This window comes from Hemiscyllium ocellatum, unplaced genomic scaffold, assembly GCF_020745735.1.
Source record: "Hemiscyllium ocellatum isolate sHemOce1 unplaced genomic scaffold, sHemOce1.pat.X.cur. scaffold_518_pat_ctg1, whole genome shotgun sequence".
NCBI lineage: Eukaryota > Metazoa > Chordata > Chondrichthyes > Orectolobiformes > Hemiscylliidae > Hemiscyllium > Hemiscyllium ocellatum.
In genome coordinates this window covers 407,979-424,093 of record NW_026869095.1, presented here as the reverse complement: position 1 = coordinate 424,093, position 16,115 = coordinate 407,979, and the positions used below count along the sequence as shown (strand labels likewise).

At 57.2% G+C, this 16,115-nt stretch overlaps 1 protein-coding gene across 2 annotated transcripts in view; it reads left to right on the top strand.

Annotated features, from left to right (window-relative positions):
- The window catches only part of slc35a2 (solute carrier family 35 member 2), a 28,293-nt gene extending 13,328 nt beyond the window's left edge, over positions 1–14,965 (top strand). Inside the window, exons 2-5 of one of the 2 annotated variants that reach the window (XM_060823268.1) lie at positions 2,129–2,311; positions 6,592–6,743; positions 7,376–8,058; positions 14,324–14,965. In XM_060823268.1, the coding sequence (XP_060679251.1) occupies positions 2,129–2,311; positions 6,592–6,743; positions 7,376–8,058; positions 14,324–14,351 (1,046 nt within the window). In that variant the 3' untranslated portion in view covers positions 14,352–14,965. The remainder of the gene's footprint in view (positions 1–2,128; positions 2,312–6,591; positions 6,744–7,375; positions 8,059–14,323) is intronic. The other variant, XM_060823267.1, reaches the window with a different exon arrangement.
- Positions 14,966–16,115: the final 1,150 nt, after the last annotated feature.

The window sequence follows — 16,115 nt, the reverse complement described above, 5'->3', positions numbered from 1 at the left end:
GGCACCCGAAGGGGGTAAAGTTTCCCCCCAGAGGGTGGTGCGTGTGTGGAACGAGCTGCCAGAGGGAGGGGTGGGGGCTGGGACAATGACAACATTTAAAAGGCACCTGGATGGGGATAGGTCGAGAGGGGTGTGAGCCAATGGGATTAAAGGAATGTAGGATATCCGGGGAGGGGGGGCCGAAGGGTCTGTCACCGTGCTGTACGTCTCTGTGACACGCCTCCGATCCCGAGGGGAAGAGGTCGGCGGTGGTTTTGGGAAGGGGGTGGAGGCTGGTGAAGTCAAAGGGCTTAGCCTCCGTGAAACCCCTGACCCTCCGTGAAACCCCTGACCCTGCATGGCCACCCACGGTGAGGCAGGAATGGGAAGCGAGAGGCCGGGAACTGGGGGCACGTTTGTCTGAAATCAGAGATCACCAGTTGCTCCACGGACTGCACCCACGGTGTAATCTGAGCAACCGCTGAATGCGGACGTAAGGCCCCACCCAGTCCTGGAGCAGGCGATAAATCCAGCGCTCCTGACTGAGTTACCAAACTGGTTCAAAGTGCAGCAACTGCTCCCTCTGCTCTCGCCACATCAAAGGAAGGCTCCATCTGCAGTGTTTCTCCTCCCCTCCCTCCCCCACCCCCAGGGACAGGGGGTTAGATACAGAGTAAAGCTCCCTCTACACTGTCCCCCCAACTCTCAGGGACGGGGGTTAGATACAGAGTAAAGCTTCCTCTACACTGTCCCCCCACTCCCAGGGACAGGGGGTTAGATACAGAGCAAAGCTTCCTCTACGCAGTCCCCCCACCCCCAGGGACAGGGGGGTTAGATACAGGGTAAAGCTCCCTCTACACTGTCCCCCCACTCCCAGGGACAGGGGGTTAGATACAGGGTAAAGCTCCCTCTACACTGTCCCCCCACTCCCAGGGACAGGGGGTTAGATACAGAGTAAAGCTCCCTCTACACTGTCCCCCACTCCCAGGGACAGGGGGTTAGATACAGAGTAAAGCTCCCTCTACACTGTCCCCCCACTCCCAGGGACAGGGGGTTAGATACAGGGTAAAGCTCCCTCTACACTGTCCCCCCACTCCCAGGGACAGGGGGTTAGATACAGGGTAAAGCTCCCTCTACACTGTCCCCCACTCCCAGGGACAGGGGGTTAGATACAGAGTAAAGCTCCCTCTATACTGTCTCCCACTCTTAGGGACGGGGGTTAGACACAGAGTAAAGCTCCCTCTACACTGGCCACCCACTCCCAGGGACAGGGGGTTAGACACAGAGTAAAGCTCCCTCTACACTGGCCCCCCACTCCCTGGGACAGGGGGTTAGAATCACAGTAAGCTCACTTTACACACTCCCGCCATTAAACAATCCCAGGACAGGGGGGGTCAGATACAGAGTAAAGCTCCCCCAACACTATCCTCCATGAGACACTCCCAGGGTAGGGACAGCACGGTATCCGTTACAGAGTAATGCTATCTCTAATTGTCCGCCATCAAACTCTCTCAGGGACAGGGGGTTAAATACATAGTAAAGCTCCCTCTACACTGTCCCCCATTCAACCCTCCCAGGAACGGTGGTCAGATAGAGTAAAAAAGCTCCCTTTATACGGTCCCACCATTACACACTCCCAGGACAGGGGGTCAGATAGAGTAAAAAAGCTCCCTTTATACGGTCCCACCATTACACACTCCCAGGACAGGGGGTCAGATAGAGTAAAGCTCCCTTTATACGGTCCCACCATGAAACACTCCCAGGACAGGGGGTCAGATACAGATAAAACTCCGAGGGGAAAGTGAGGACTGGAGATCAGAGATGGAAAATGTGTTGCTGGAAAAGCGCAGCAGGTCAGGCAGCATCCAAGGAGCAGGAGAGTCGACATTTTGGGCATGAGCCCTTCTTCAGGAATCAGGTCAAACTCCCTCGACACTGTCCTCCATGAGACACTCAGAGGGCAGGGATAGCACGAGAACAGAGTGATGCTGCCTCTCCATTGCTCCCCTGTCAAACACTCTCGGGGGCAGAGAGAGCACGGGGTTAGGTCTGGAGTAAAGCTCCCTTGGACGGGAGGGCGGTGGGGGTGGGAAAGTGTGCGTGGGCTGAGGCGCTGACAGTCTTCCCTCCTCCTCCTCCTCGTTCACAGCCAACGAGAAGCTGAAATACGCCAGCCTCGCCGTCCTGGTGATCCAGAACGCCTCCGTCATCCTGTGCATCCGCTACGTCCGCACGGTGCCCGGCAACAAGTTCTTCTCTACCTCCGCTGTGGTGATGGTGGAGCTTTTCAAACTCGGCACGTGTCTGGTTCTGATTCTGGGCCAGAAGCGAGGTAAGCCGTCCGCCGAAAGGTCTGTTCTCGTGCTCTGTAACCTATCTTAAAAAAAAAGTGCCCCGTCAGTCTTGAACGGCCGCACCCTGGGGGATAAAAGCCTTTCCTGTTCACCTCAGCGACGTCCCTCACGATTTTATAAGTCTCCAACGCTCCAGTGGGGGGAAAGCATCCCAGCCTTTATCACTCAATCCCTCCGTTCCCGGTGCCGTGCTCTTCCCAAATCCTCTCCGGGTGAATCACGTCCTTCCCGTGGCCGGAATGGGGGGGACACGTTCAGGGCGGCTCTATTAATGAACGAGGAGGCGCCGAGTGTGCGAGTTGTTGGGGGTGAGAGGTGAGCTTGGATGAGGCACAGGAGGAAGTGGTGCTCCCGTTCTGAGTCCCGCGCTTCGGGAAGGAGGAGCAGGCTTTGGAGGCCGAGAGGAGGCAGGTGGTGAGGGACGCGGAGAGTTCTGAGGAGCTGGGATTGTGAGAAACCCCGTGACGGGGGGAGGGAGTTCGGAACCGGGGATAGGGAGGCGGTTCTGAGATGGAGCCGTCGGGGGGAAGGATTGAGAGTTGGGGGGTCGGAATTCGGATTGAAAACGATCGGCCAAGTGGGCGGTATTCCTTCGTTTTGACCATCATAGTCTGCGTCGAGTCTAGGCCAGACAGTCTACGACCCACCCTCCCACCCTGGCACCTTCCCCTGCCACCGCAGGAACTGTAAAACCCGCGCCCACACCTCCTCCCTCACCTCCATCCAAGGCCCTAAAGGAGCCTTCCACATCCATCAAAGTTTTACCTGCACGTCCACTAATATCATTTATTGTATCCGTTGCTCCCGATGCAGTCTCCTCTACATTGGGGAGACTGGGCGCCTCCTAGCAAAGCGCTTTAGGGAACATCTCCGGGACACCCGCACCAATGAACCCCACCGCCCTGTGGCCCAACATTTCAACTCCCCCTCCCACTCTGCTGAGGACATGGAGGTCCTGGGCCTCCTTCACCGCCGCTCCCTCACCACCAGACGCCTGGAGGAAGAACGCCTCATCTTCCGCCTTGGAACACTCCAACCCCAGGGCATCAACGTGGACTTCAACAGTTTCCTCATTTCCCCTTCCCCCACCTCACCCCAGTCCCAAACTTCCAGCTCAGCGCTGTCCCCATGACCTGTCCTACCTGCCTGTCTTCCTTTCCACCTCTCCACTCCACCCTCTCCTCCCTGACCTATCACTACCATCCCCTCCCCCACTCACCTATTGTACTCTATGCTACTTTCTCCCCACCCCCACCCTCCTCTCGCTGATCTCTCCACCCTTCAGGCTCTCTGCCTTTATACCTGATGAAGGGCTTTTGCCCAAAACGTCGATTTTCCTGCTCCTCGGATGCTGCCTGAACTGCTGTGCTCTTCCAGCACCACGAATCCAGAATCTGGTTTCCAGCATCTGCAGTCATTGTTTTTACCGAGTGTGTCACAGTCAAATCATGCTGTTCCTCTCTATCCCCGTCTCCCCCTCTGGGTCTTTATCCCGTTCCCCCCTCTATCCCCGTCTCCCCCCTCTGGGTCTTTATCCCGTTCCCCCCTCTATCCCCGTCTCCCACCTCTGGGTCTTTATCCCGTTCCCCCCTCTATCTCCGTCTTCCCCCTCTGGGTCTTTATCCCGTTCCCCCCTCTATCCCGTCTCCCCCTCTGGGTCTTTATCCCGTTCCCCCCTCTATCCCCGTCTCCCCCTCTGGGTCTTTATCCCGTTCCCCCTCTATCCCCGTCTCCCCCTCTGGGTCTTTATCCCGTTCCCCCCTCTATCCCCGTCTCCCCCTCTGGGTCTTTATCCCGTTCCCCCCTCTATCCCCGTCTCCCCCTCTGGGTCTTTATCCCGTTCCCCCTCTATCCCCGTCTCCCCCTCTGGGTCTTTATCCCGTTCCCCCCTCTATCCCCGTCTCCCCCTCTGGGTCTTTATCCCGTTCCCCCTCTCCCCCTCAGGGTCTTTATCCCGTTCCCCCCTCTATCCCCGTCTCCCCCTCTGGGTCTTTATCCCGTTCCCCCTCTATCCCCGTCTCCCCTCTGGGTCTTTATCCCGTTCCCCCCTCTATCTCCGTCTTCCCCCTCTGGGTCTTTATCCCGTTCCCCCTCTATCCCCGTCTCCCCCTCTGGGTCTTTATCCCGTTCCCCCCTCTATCCCCGTCCCCCACCTCTGGGTCTTTATCCCGTTCCCCCCTCTATCCATCTAGGCTCCCAAGACAGAGAGCTAGAGATACTGAAACTATCGAGGTCTCTGACAGGAAAGCCGTGTTGAAGGGAGTCAATCCAGTTGAGTCACCGGCTTAAGAGGTTTAATTGTTTTACTCCTGTCTGAATATTTCACATACCGATCTCAGGTTACTCAACTGGAAACCATCGTGATTCTAAGCAGCAAATTCCTGATTTCAGTTGTTCACAGTCTCTGAGCCTCTCAGATCTTTAAACCCCGTCCCTAATTGCCCCTCTTGAGAGGATGAGCACCTTCTTGAACCCCCCCTTCCCCATGTGGTGTCAGGACCACCCTGTTAGAGAGGGCGTCCCGGGATTCTGACCCTGAAGGAACGCCCAATATCCTTCCCAGTTGGGGACGGTGTGGGTGGTTGGAGAATAGACACGCCTCAGGGTTGTGGGACGTCATTCTTTGAAGTTGGCGTCACGGGGCGGGTAAGAAGGCGCTTGCCTCCATCGCTCAGAGCTTTGAGTGTAGGAGCTGGGCGGAAGGTCAGGTTGGGGGTTATACAGGACATTGGTGAGGCTCCGTCTGGAGCAGTGTGTCCAGTTCCCGTTGCACCGTTCCAGGAAGGACATGATTCACCCGGAGAGGGTTCGGGAAGGGATTTACCGGGACAAGGCCGGGAACTGAGGGTTTGAGTTATGAGCAGAGGCTGGAACCTTTTTTTCCCTGGAGCGTAGGAGGCTGAGGGGGTGACCTTATAGGGCTTGATAAAATCACAAGGGGTGGATAGGAGGGAACCTCCTCTGAACTGCTCCTCCAAGGGGCAAGTCCACTCCTCCACGAGCTGAGATTCCAGGCTGCGGAATGACAACAGCATGTTCTGTTCACCCTCCTTGGCCCAGCCACCTCCTTACGATCAACAAACCGGTCCAGATGTTATACAGATGTCCAGCACGGAAACAGACCCTTCCTTCCATGCCGACCTAACCCAGTCCCTGTTCCCCAGCACTTGGCCCCATCTCCCCCTAACCCCTTCCTATCCATGTCCCCCCCCCCCATCCTTTTAAATGTTGTCATTGTACCAGCCCCCACCACTTCCTCTGGCAGCTCGTTCCACACACGCACCACCCTCTGGGGGGAAAAGTTACCCCTCAGGTCCCTTTCCCCCCTCTCACCTTAAACCTACCCCCCTCTAGTTCTGTGCTCCCCCACCACAGGGGGAAAAGACCTTGTCTATTTACCCTATCCATGTCCCCCCCTCATGATTTTATAAACCTCTAGTTCTGGGCTCCCCCACCCCAGGGGGAAAAGACCTTGTCTGTTTACCCTATTCATGTCCCCCCTCATGATTTTATAAACCTCTAGTTCTGTGCTCCCCCACCCCAGGGGGAAAAGACCTTGTCTATTTACCCTATCCATGCCCCCCCTCATGATTTTATATACCTCTATATGGTTCTGCCATTGCAGGGATAACAGCCCCCGGCCTGTTCAGCCTCTCCCTTGAGCTCGGACCCTCCAAACCCGGCAATGTCTGTCAAGTTTCACGATATCCTGTCTGTAGCAGGGAGGCCAGAAATGACCGCAATATTCCAATGTGTCCCTACCAATCCAGATGCAACATGACCTCCGAAGTCCTGTACTCTGACGAATAAAGGAATGCATACCAAACGCCGCCTTCACTCTCCTGTCTACCTACGACTCCATTTTCAAGGAGCTATGAACCTGCACTCTAAGGTCTCTTTGTTCAGCAACACTCCCCAGGACCTTACCCTCCCTTACGTCCTGTCCTGATCTGCCCTTTCCAACCTCACGATTATCGAAGTGAAACTCTACCTGCCACACCTCAGGCCCTCCGATCGAGGTCCCATTGGAGTCTGAGGTAAATCTTGTTCGCTGTCCACGACACCGCCCCAAGTTTTCCAAGCCTTGGTACAGGGCGGCTCTGGGAAGAGTGTTGGACGTGGAGTTGGAGGAGGGGGTCGTGACTGTGGTGGATGGAGGAGGGAAGCGGTGGGAGGGAGCCGGGCAGAGGACAGAGAAGCCCGATGGCCTGCCCCTGACTGCGTTAATGGTCTCCTCTTTGCCCTTCCTACCCCACAGGCAATCTGAAAGAGTTTGCGATCTACTTGTATAAAGGGCTGATTGTGGAATACATGGACGTACTGAAGATGGCGGTGCCCTCTCTAATCTACACGCTCCAGAACAATCTTCAGTACATCGCCATCTCCAACCTGCCTGTCGCCACCTTCCAGGTGAGGTGATATTAGACCTCCCTCACTCCTACAAACGAGTTTACACCCAGTTATCCCTCACTGTTAACATCCTCGGGGTTACCGAGAGACAATGTAACTATCATCCCCTTGACGTTCAATGGTGTTACCATCACTGAATCCCCCTCACCCCACTATCAACATCCTGGGGGTTACCATCTCCAACAGAAGAGAGAATCTAACCATCACCCCCTTGATGTTCAATGGCGTTACCATCACTGAAATCCCCCTCGCCCCACTATCACACTCTCCAACAAGAGAGAGAATCTAACCATCGCCCCCTGGATGTTTAATAGTGTTACTATCACTGAATCCCCCACCCCGGTTATCAAAGTAGGTGGGGGGGAGGATACAGCGATTTAACATGGTGGCTCACTCCCACTTCCTGAGGGGGGGGGAATCGATTTGGGAGAGTGGAACAAATATTGAGGGCTCCCCACCACCTCGAGGGGCAACTAGGGATGGTGGGGGCGGGGGGGGCGAGGAGACAAATCCTTGCGGTTGAAGGAAAGGGCTCCGCATCGCGTGTTCAAGAGGGATGGCACCCATTCCCCATTCGCAGACTGATGGCGGGTATCTCTCTCTCTCTCTCTCTCTCTGTGCCCGGGCGCCAGGTCATGTACCAATTCAAGATCCTGACCACGGCGGTTTTCTCGGTGCTGATGCTGAAGAAGAGCCTGTCGCGGCTGCAGTGGGTCTCGCTGGTCATCCTCTTCACTGGCATCGCCATCGTGCAGGTGACGCAGGAGGAAGGCCGGGGCGGCCGGGACAGGGCGCCCGGCCAGAACTACCTGGTCGGCCTGCTGGCCGTGCTGGTCTCCTGCGTCTCGTCTGGCTTCGCCGGCGTCTACTTTGAGAAGATCCTGAAGGGCACCAGCGCCTCCATCTGGCTGCGCAACGTCCAGCTGGGCATCTTCGGCACCCTTCTGGGGTTGGCCGCCCTGTGGGGCAAGGACGGGCCGGCCATCGCCGAAAAGGGCTTCTTCTTCGCCTACACGCCCATGGTGTGGTCAGTGGTGCTCAACCAGGCGGTGGGCGGGCTCCTGGTCGCCATGGTGGTGAAGTACGCCGACAACATCCTCAAGGGCTTCGCCGCCTCCCTCTCCATCGTCATCTCCACCGTGGCGTCGGTCCACATCTTCGGCTTCCACGTCGACCTGTTCTTTGCGCTGGGGGCCAGCCTGGTCATCGGCGCCGTCTATCTCTACAGCCTCCCCAAGCCCACGGCTCCGGACTCCTCACCGCCTCCTCCGCCCGCCTCCTCACTCAGCGCCGACCCCGACAGCTACCCCACAAAGTTAGTCATCAAGTGAAAGGAGAGGGGGAGCAGGGTGCCGGGGGGCAGGGGGCACGCCAGATCGATACGTTTGTCTGGCCGCGTGCGCATGCTCGCTCTCTCTCACTTCACTCCCCCTCCTGCCCTCTCGCTATCTCTCGAGTGTGGCTCGTTCTCTCTCGATCATGAGTCTCGCGCTGTCGCGTGCACCTCTCCCTTTTTGTGTTTCTCACACGTCTCTGCCTCTCACAGTGTTGTCGCTCTCCCTCTGTGGTGTGTCTGTCTCTTTCTATCGGGTGTGTGTGTGTGTGTTACACACATGTCTCGTCTCTCTCTCTCTCTCCTGTGCGTAACCCTTTCTTGTATGTATGTGTGTGCATCACTCATGTATGTGCACAACTCGTATGGATGCACATGTCTCTATATCTAATGTGTGCGCGTGTTTCTTTCTCGTATGCGTGTGTGCGCGCATCTCTCTCTCGTGTGTGCACATCTCTCACGTGTGTGCGTGTCTCTCGTGTGTGTGGGCACGTCTCGTGTGCGCGTCTCGTGTGCGTGCGCGTGTCTCGTGTGTGCGTGCGTCTCGTGTGTGTGTGCGCGCGTCTCGTGTGTGTGTGTGCGCGCGTCTCGTGTGTGCGCGCGCGTCTCGTGTGTGCGCGCGCGTCTCGTGTGTGCGCGCGCGTCTCGTGTGTGCGCGCGCGTCTCGTGTGTGCGCGCGCGTCTCGTGTGTGCGCGCGCGTCTCGTGTGTGCGCGCGCGTCTCGTGTGTGTGCGTGCGCGTCTCGTGTGTGTGTGCGCGCGTCTCGTGTGTGTGTGCGCGCGTCTCGTGTGTGTGTGCGCGCGTCTCGTGTGTGTGTGCGCGCGCGTCTCGTGTGTGTGCGCGCGCGTCTCGTGTGTGTGCGCGCGCGTCTCGTGTGTGTGTGTGTGCGCACCTCGTGTGTGTGCGCGCCTCGTGTGTGTGCGCGCCTCGTGTGTGTGTGCGCGCCTCGTGTGTGTGCGCGCGCGTCTCGTGTGTGTGCGCGCGCGTCTCGTGTGTGTGCGCGCGCGTCTCGTGTGTGTGCGCGCGCGTCTCGTGTGGCGTGTGTGCGCGCGCGTCTCATGTGTGTATGCACGTCTCGTGTGGCGTGCGCGCGCGCGCGTCTCGTGTGTATGCACGTCTCGTGCATGCGCGCGTCTCGTGCGTGCGTGTGTGCGCGCACGTCTCTCTCGCTTGTGTGCACGCGCGTCTCTCTCGCGTGTGCGCGCGTCCCTCGCGTGTGCGTGCGCATGTCTGTGTGTGTATGCGCGTCTCTCTCGTGTGTGCGTGCACACGTCTCTATGTGTACGCGCATGTCTCTATGTGTGCGTGCGCGTCTCTCTCGCGTGTGCGTGCGCGTCTCTCGCGTGTGCGTGCGCGTCTCTCTCGCGTGTGCGTGTGCGTCTCTCTCGCGTGTGCGTGCGCGTCTCTCTCGCGTGTGCGTGCGCGTCTCTCTCTCACATGTGCGTGCGTCTCTCTTGTGTGTATGTGTGCGCGTGTCTCTCTCTCTCTCCCACTCCCTCCCTCTGTCATGCGTTGTACAGTTTTCTGCTTTCTCCACTGAGTGCGTGCATGCTGGCAAAAGTATCGAGAGCAGAGGGGTGGTGGGGGGAACGGCAGGACTTTGTTTCTGCTTCGTTGGAGCACCTATTGTCAGGGTGTCACACTTCTGCTTTCACCCCCCACTCCCTGCAAAACCCTATAAACACTCCACGCAGACCCTGCCCGGTGATCTCAGGGGTCAGGGCTTACAATGTATCTTGGGTCCTCCAAATGGAGACTTGAAGGACCCTGTTGCTGGGCATTAACTGTGACTTGTAGGTGGGTGAGAAATTGTGGATTTTGTTATGTCTTCTGTCGGTTTATTTTGTGTAGAGGTGTTAGGTAGGTTTGACGGTGTGCGTGATGTTAGCTTCCTGGGACCATAAAACACTAAGTGCGGGAGGGGAGAGAATAGGACTCGTGGGCACGTCTGGCACTCACGGGGTGAGATAGCAGCCAGCAGCATCCAGAACTGGAAGGTGGCTGTAAGGTAATCCCTGACCCGGAGCCAGTCCGGCCACTGGACATGTATGTGTGTTAAAGACGGGATTGACTGTCCCTCTCTCACACATGGACACACACACACACACTCACAGTGGGGTATGCCCTCGCGCGCGCACACACACACTCTCACTCTCTGTCTGACTGGGGTATGGGCACACACAAGCACACACTCACTGGGGGGTGGGGTTCCCCTGTAAACACACTGACTCTCCCTCATTCATTGTCCCTCTCTCTCTCTCTCACTCACACACACACACACACACACACACACACACACACACACTGAGGTTGGGGTGTTCATTCTCTCTCTCTCTCTCACACCCTCTCTCTCTCACACACACACACACACACACTCACTCTCACGCACTTTCTCTCACGCAGGTGCGCACACACTCGCACGCGTACACTCTCTCTCTCTCTCTCCCACACGTGCACACGGACTCCCACACATACATCTATGCACAAACTCTCACTGGGACACAGGGTCGGTAGAGCATTGCTTTGTCCCAGTTATGTCGGGACCCCACAAACTCCCAGACTCTGGCCATGCCCTGCCAACCTCCCAGGGGACAGAGTAGGCCAGGGCTTAGTGATGGACCTTTCTGGGGTTATGCACGTGTGCGTGTGTCCAAGGCCGGGGTGAGGCGCGACAGGAATTCGACGTCCTCCAACTCGGAGGGGAAGCCCGACTCTGTCTCTCTCTCTCTCTCGGCAAATCACGAAGGGGCTGTCGTTCGAATGGATTTTAGGTTTTTGGTCTCGCTAAAAATATTTATAGCTCGTGTCAGGGCACCCTGTCCCCTCCCCCACTGCCGCCCCAGGCACACAGTTAACAGGGTTCCCCCCTCCCCCCGGGGAATGGGGGCAGTGAGGGTGGGGGATGTTTATTTATGCTGATGGGGTGGCGGGTGAGCTGCTAGGTGAGGACAGGCCGGCATTATAGCTGTGTTGGGAGTGGGGGAGTGGGGGTTAAGGGGAGGGGGGGGGGGAGAGAGTGCAGGTCTGAAACCTCACCCCGCCACACCCCCACCCCACCCCCTGGGTTGCTCTAACTTGCGACTGAGTTGCTGTTCTGGGTGACCACAGGGGCAGGCGATATCTGCCCGCCATTTCTGGGCATTTAGAACTTAGCAGGTTTTGTTCAGAGAGATGAACAAAATAATTTTTTACATCTATTTTTTGAGATTCTTTTGAAGGATCAGAGGTGATTTATATATATATATCTAAATATATCTCTACGTATATATATATATATAATATAAAATAAAATTATTGTATAATTTGATTGAACAATAAAGAAAAGGACACTCTGTTTTCCTGTGTTCCATGATTTGGGGTGTGATAAGGAGGTAAGATGTCTGAGAACAGGAGGCCGTTCAGCCCCTCCTCCTTCTACTCCCCCTCCAGCCTGTTTACACAGGAACAGGAGGCCGTTCAGCCCCTCCTCCTCCTCCTCCCCCAATCTGTTACACAGGAACAGGAGAGCATTCAGCCCCTCCACCTCCAGCCTGTTACACAGGAACAGGAGGCCGATCAGCCCCTCTTCCTCCAGCCTGTTACACAGGAACAGGAGGCCGTTCAGCCCCTCTTCCTCCAGCCTGTTACACAGGAACAGGAGGCCGTTCAGCCCCTCTTCCTCCAGCCTGTTACACAGGAACAGGAGGCCGTTCAGCCCTTCCTTCTCCAGCCTGTTGCACAGGAGCCCATTCAGCCCCCTTGAGCCTGTTAGACTGGAACCGGGGGGGTGGGGGGGGCCCCATTGGAAGGGGGCCAAGTCCCTCCCTTTACCCCCAGCAACGGCCTCAGTCCCCAGCGTCCGCCATCTTCTCTGTCTCTCTCGCCCCTCGGGTCGCCGGATAGATCCGCCCTCCCTGCCTTTCCCGCGCTCGCTCTCGCAATGGCGCTTGTGTCCCGGACGGGACGTCAGCCCGAGACTGCCGGTGCGTAGCCCACACTCGCCACCCTTCTCGCACTCGCACCCCACACCCCCTCCCCGCCCCGGTCTGAGCCAGGGGAAGGGGTAACGTTGCCCACTCGGTGGGCAGGTCCCCGCGGCTCTGTCTGGGATTCCCCCCTCCCTCCCTTGGCTGTGTGAAAGGGTGGTGAGGAATTCGAGGCCTGGGGGAGGGGCGGTGCGGTTTAACCACGAAGGGAGGGGTGCTACCAGCTGGGACGGCCTGCTCTTACAAAGGGAGGGTGCGGGGACAAACGGATCGGGGCGTTTTCCAACAGTGAGTTTCACCAGAATTGTCTTGCCCGAATGAGTTGGTGGGGGGAGGGGGGTGGGAGGGGGCAAACGAGGGACGCACTCCTGCAGGGCAAGGGGAAGAACGGGAGACTTGCTCCCATGGTGGGGGGAGGGAGAACTAGGGACTCGCTGCATGGGGAGAGAACAGGGGGGGGACTCACTCCCGCGGAGAGAGGGGGGGAGAATGGGGGTACTCGCTCCCGCGGGGGGAGAGAACGGGGGGAAACACACACCCGCGGGGAGAGAGGGGGGCAGGAGAGTGGGGGGGGACTCACTCCCACGGGGAGAGAGGGGGTAGAACAGGGGTGTGTACTCACTCCCACAGTGAGAGAGAGAGAGGGGGGAGAACGGGGAGGGGGACGGACTCACTCCCGCAAGGAGAGAGAGAGAGAGAGAGGGTCAGGAGAGTAAGGGGGATTCACTCCCGCAGAGAGAGGGAGAGGGGTAGAATGGAGGTGGGGGTACTCATTCCCGCGGAGAGAGAGAGGGGGGAGAGAATGGGGGGAAACTCGTTCCCGTGGGAAGTGAGAGGGGGAGAATGGGGTGACTCGCTCCTGCAGGGAGAGAGAGAGAGGGGGGAGAACGGGGCGGGGGGAGCTCACTCCTGTAGGGAGGGGGGAAACTCACTCCCGTAGGAAGAGAGAGCGCGGGGAGACTGGGGGATCCCGCAGGGAGAGAGGGGAGAGTGGGAGGGACTCGCTCCCGCCGGGGTAGAGAGAGAGGGAGGAGAACGGGGTTAGAGGTCAGTTTCGGCATCTCCTGAAGCGACAGCTCTTGCGTCTGGGGATGACTGTGATCCACTGCCGCTGCGGGTCCTCCCGGTAAGATGGCAGAAGGGGGGCAGGGTCAGAGCTTCCTCTGGGCACCTGAGCTGTTCGGACAGCGATGAAGGTCATCTCCGATTGCGAAGCGATCTTGGTCGATTGCGTCAGTCGGGCGAGGAGTGGCAGACGGAGGTAAATTTAGATACATACCAGGTGCTGATCAAAGACAGGACTTTCGGAATTAAAACAGAGAGCCCCAGGGGGTTCTGGGACGTCACTCTTTGAAGTTGGCGTCACGGGGAGACAGGGCGGGTAAGAAGGCGCTTGCCTCCATCACTCAGAGCTTCGAGTGTAGGAGCTTTGGGGGGGGGGGGGGGGGGGGGAAGGTCACATTGGGGGTTATACAGGACGTTGGTGAGGCTCCGTCTGGAGCAGTGTGTCCAGTTCCCGTCGCACCGTTACAGGAAGGACATTATTGACCCGGAAGAGATTTACCGGGACATTACTGGGAACAGAGAATGAAGGAGAGGCTGGGACTGTTTTCCCCGGAGCGTCAGAGGCTGAGGGTTGACATTTATAGAGGTTTATAAAATCACGAAGGGTACAGATAAGGTGAACAGCAAAGTTTTTATTCTCCCTTAGGGTGGGAGACTTCAAGACTGGGATGGGGGAGGTTTAAGACAAAAGCGAGGACTGCAGATGCTGGCGGTCAGAGTGGTGCTGGAAAAGCACAGCAGGTCAGGCAGCATCCGAGGGGCAGGAAAATCAACGTTTCGGTTTTTTAAGGTGAGAGGAGAAAGATTTTTTAAAAAAAAAGCACAAGGGGCGATTTTTTTGTTTACACAGAGTGGTGCGTCTGTGGAATGAACTTTCCCCCAGGGAGAGTTGGATGTGGGTCCCATTACAACGTTTGGATCAGTCCGTGAATCAGAAATGGTTGGAGGGGAAGAAGGGCCAAGTTCAGGCAGGTGTGGGGCGAGTTCAGTTCGGGATTACGGACAGTTTGGACCCGTTTTCCGTGCTGTATGGTTCTGAGATTGGCAGGGACCTTCTGTTGAGTGTGGGGGAGGGCACAGGCGGCTGGATGCTCCCACAGACCAGAGAGGGTGAGCAACAGGAGGGTTGGGTTGGGGGTTGCGAACTGGGAAGATCGCGCTAACGTAATTCTCTCTCTCCCGTTCCCAATCCCCCCCCCTTTTCTCATCTTAAACAGGGCTGTGGCGAAGGAGAAGGGGTCGTAAGACGGACGAAGACTGGATGGGCAATGGTTCTCGAATCTCCACGCCGGTCCTGCCCGTGAGATGCAAGCTTTGATATATTTGCAGCGGGTACGGTCGGTTGGCATCACGGTGATCCCACTCGCTGAGTGGCTCCTGCCTCCTCCCTCACCCGCCCACCAGCCCCACCTGCCTGCCCAGTATCAGGAGGTGGCGGCATTATCAGCACTAGTACGCTTTGTAGTTCAGTGTGCTACTAGACTTCACCCCCTCGAATCACTGACTCAGACTAACGGTAGCCTTGTGCACTCTCTCACTCACTCCACTTCCCTCCTTCATCTCATGGTCTAGCTAGCTCTCTCTCTGACTCTCTCTCTCGCTCTCTCCGTCTCTGACCCCGCTCTCTCTCTCTCTCTCTCTCACAATCTCTGTCCCCCTCTCTCTCTCTCAAAATCTCTGTCCCTCTCTCTCTCAAAATCTCTGTCCCTCTCTCTCTCATTCTCTGCCTCCTCTGTCCCTCTCTCTATCTCTGCCCCCTCTGTGTCTCTCTCTCTCTCTCTCTCTCTGCCCCCTCTGTCCGCCCCCCCCTCTCTGCCCCCTCTGTCCCTCTCTCTCTCTTTCTATCTATCTCTGCTCTCTCTCTCTCTGCCCCCTCTGTCCCCCCCTCTCTCTCTGCCCCCTCTGTCTCTCTCTCTCTCTCTCTCTCTCTGCCCCCTCTGTCCCTGTCTCTCTCTCAATCTCTGACCCCTCTTCCCCCCCTTCTCTCTCTCTCTCAATCTCTGTCCCCTCTCTCCCAGTCTCTCTCACTCTGTCCCCTCACTCTCTGCCCCCCCTCTCTCTCACTCTGCCCTCTCAGACTCTGCCTCCTTTCTCTCTCTCTCTCTCCTTCTCACTCCATCTCTGCCCTCTCTCTCCCTGTCTCACTCTCTCTGCCCGCACTCTCTCTCTCAATCTCTTCCCTCCCTCTCTGTCTCACTCTCACTCTTTCTCTCTCAATCTCTGCCTGCTTTGTCTCACTCCCCTCACTCTCAATCTCTGCTCACTCTCTCTCCGTCTCACTCTCAGTCTCTGCTCTTTTCTGTCTCACTCAATCTTTGCTCTCTCTCTCTCTCTCTGCACTTCTCTCCACACTCTGTCTCTCTCCATCTCTCTCTCGAACTCGGGCCCCTCGCTCACACTCTTCCCTCTCCCTCTTCGAGTCTCTCTTTCAATCTCTGCCCCCTTCTCTCATTCTGTGTGTGTGTGTGTGTATATGTGTGTCTCTCTCTCTCTCTCTCTCTTCTCAAACCCTGCCCAGTACCCCCACTCTCTTTCTGCCTCACCTTCACCCTCTGCCCTGTCCACACGTGCTCTCCATCTCACTTTTACCCTCTCTCTTTCTCTGTCTCGGTCTCCCCTCCACTGTCACCTTCTGCCCCCAATATATTTATTTATTTAACAATAGGACACTAAATAGATTAAATAAAATTAAGTAGATGCAGCCCCATATCAATCCAGCGGCTCCAAGAGCAGGTCAGAGGCTGGGAATCCTGCAGCGAGTCACTCCCCTCCTGACTCTCCCCCCAAAGCCCTGTCCCACCATCGACAAGGCTCGAGTCAGGGAGGGGGAGGGAAAACTCCCCACTTGCTCTGGACGGGGGAGGGGGGGGGTTTGCTCCAACAACACTCGAGAAGCTTGACACCACCCAGGATAAAGCACTCCCCCGCCTGACTGACACGCTAGCCTCCTCCCACCTTCAACACTCCCTCCCTCCGCCACTGACGCATAGCAACAGCTGGGCTTGTTAG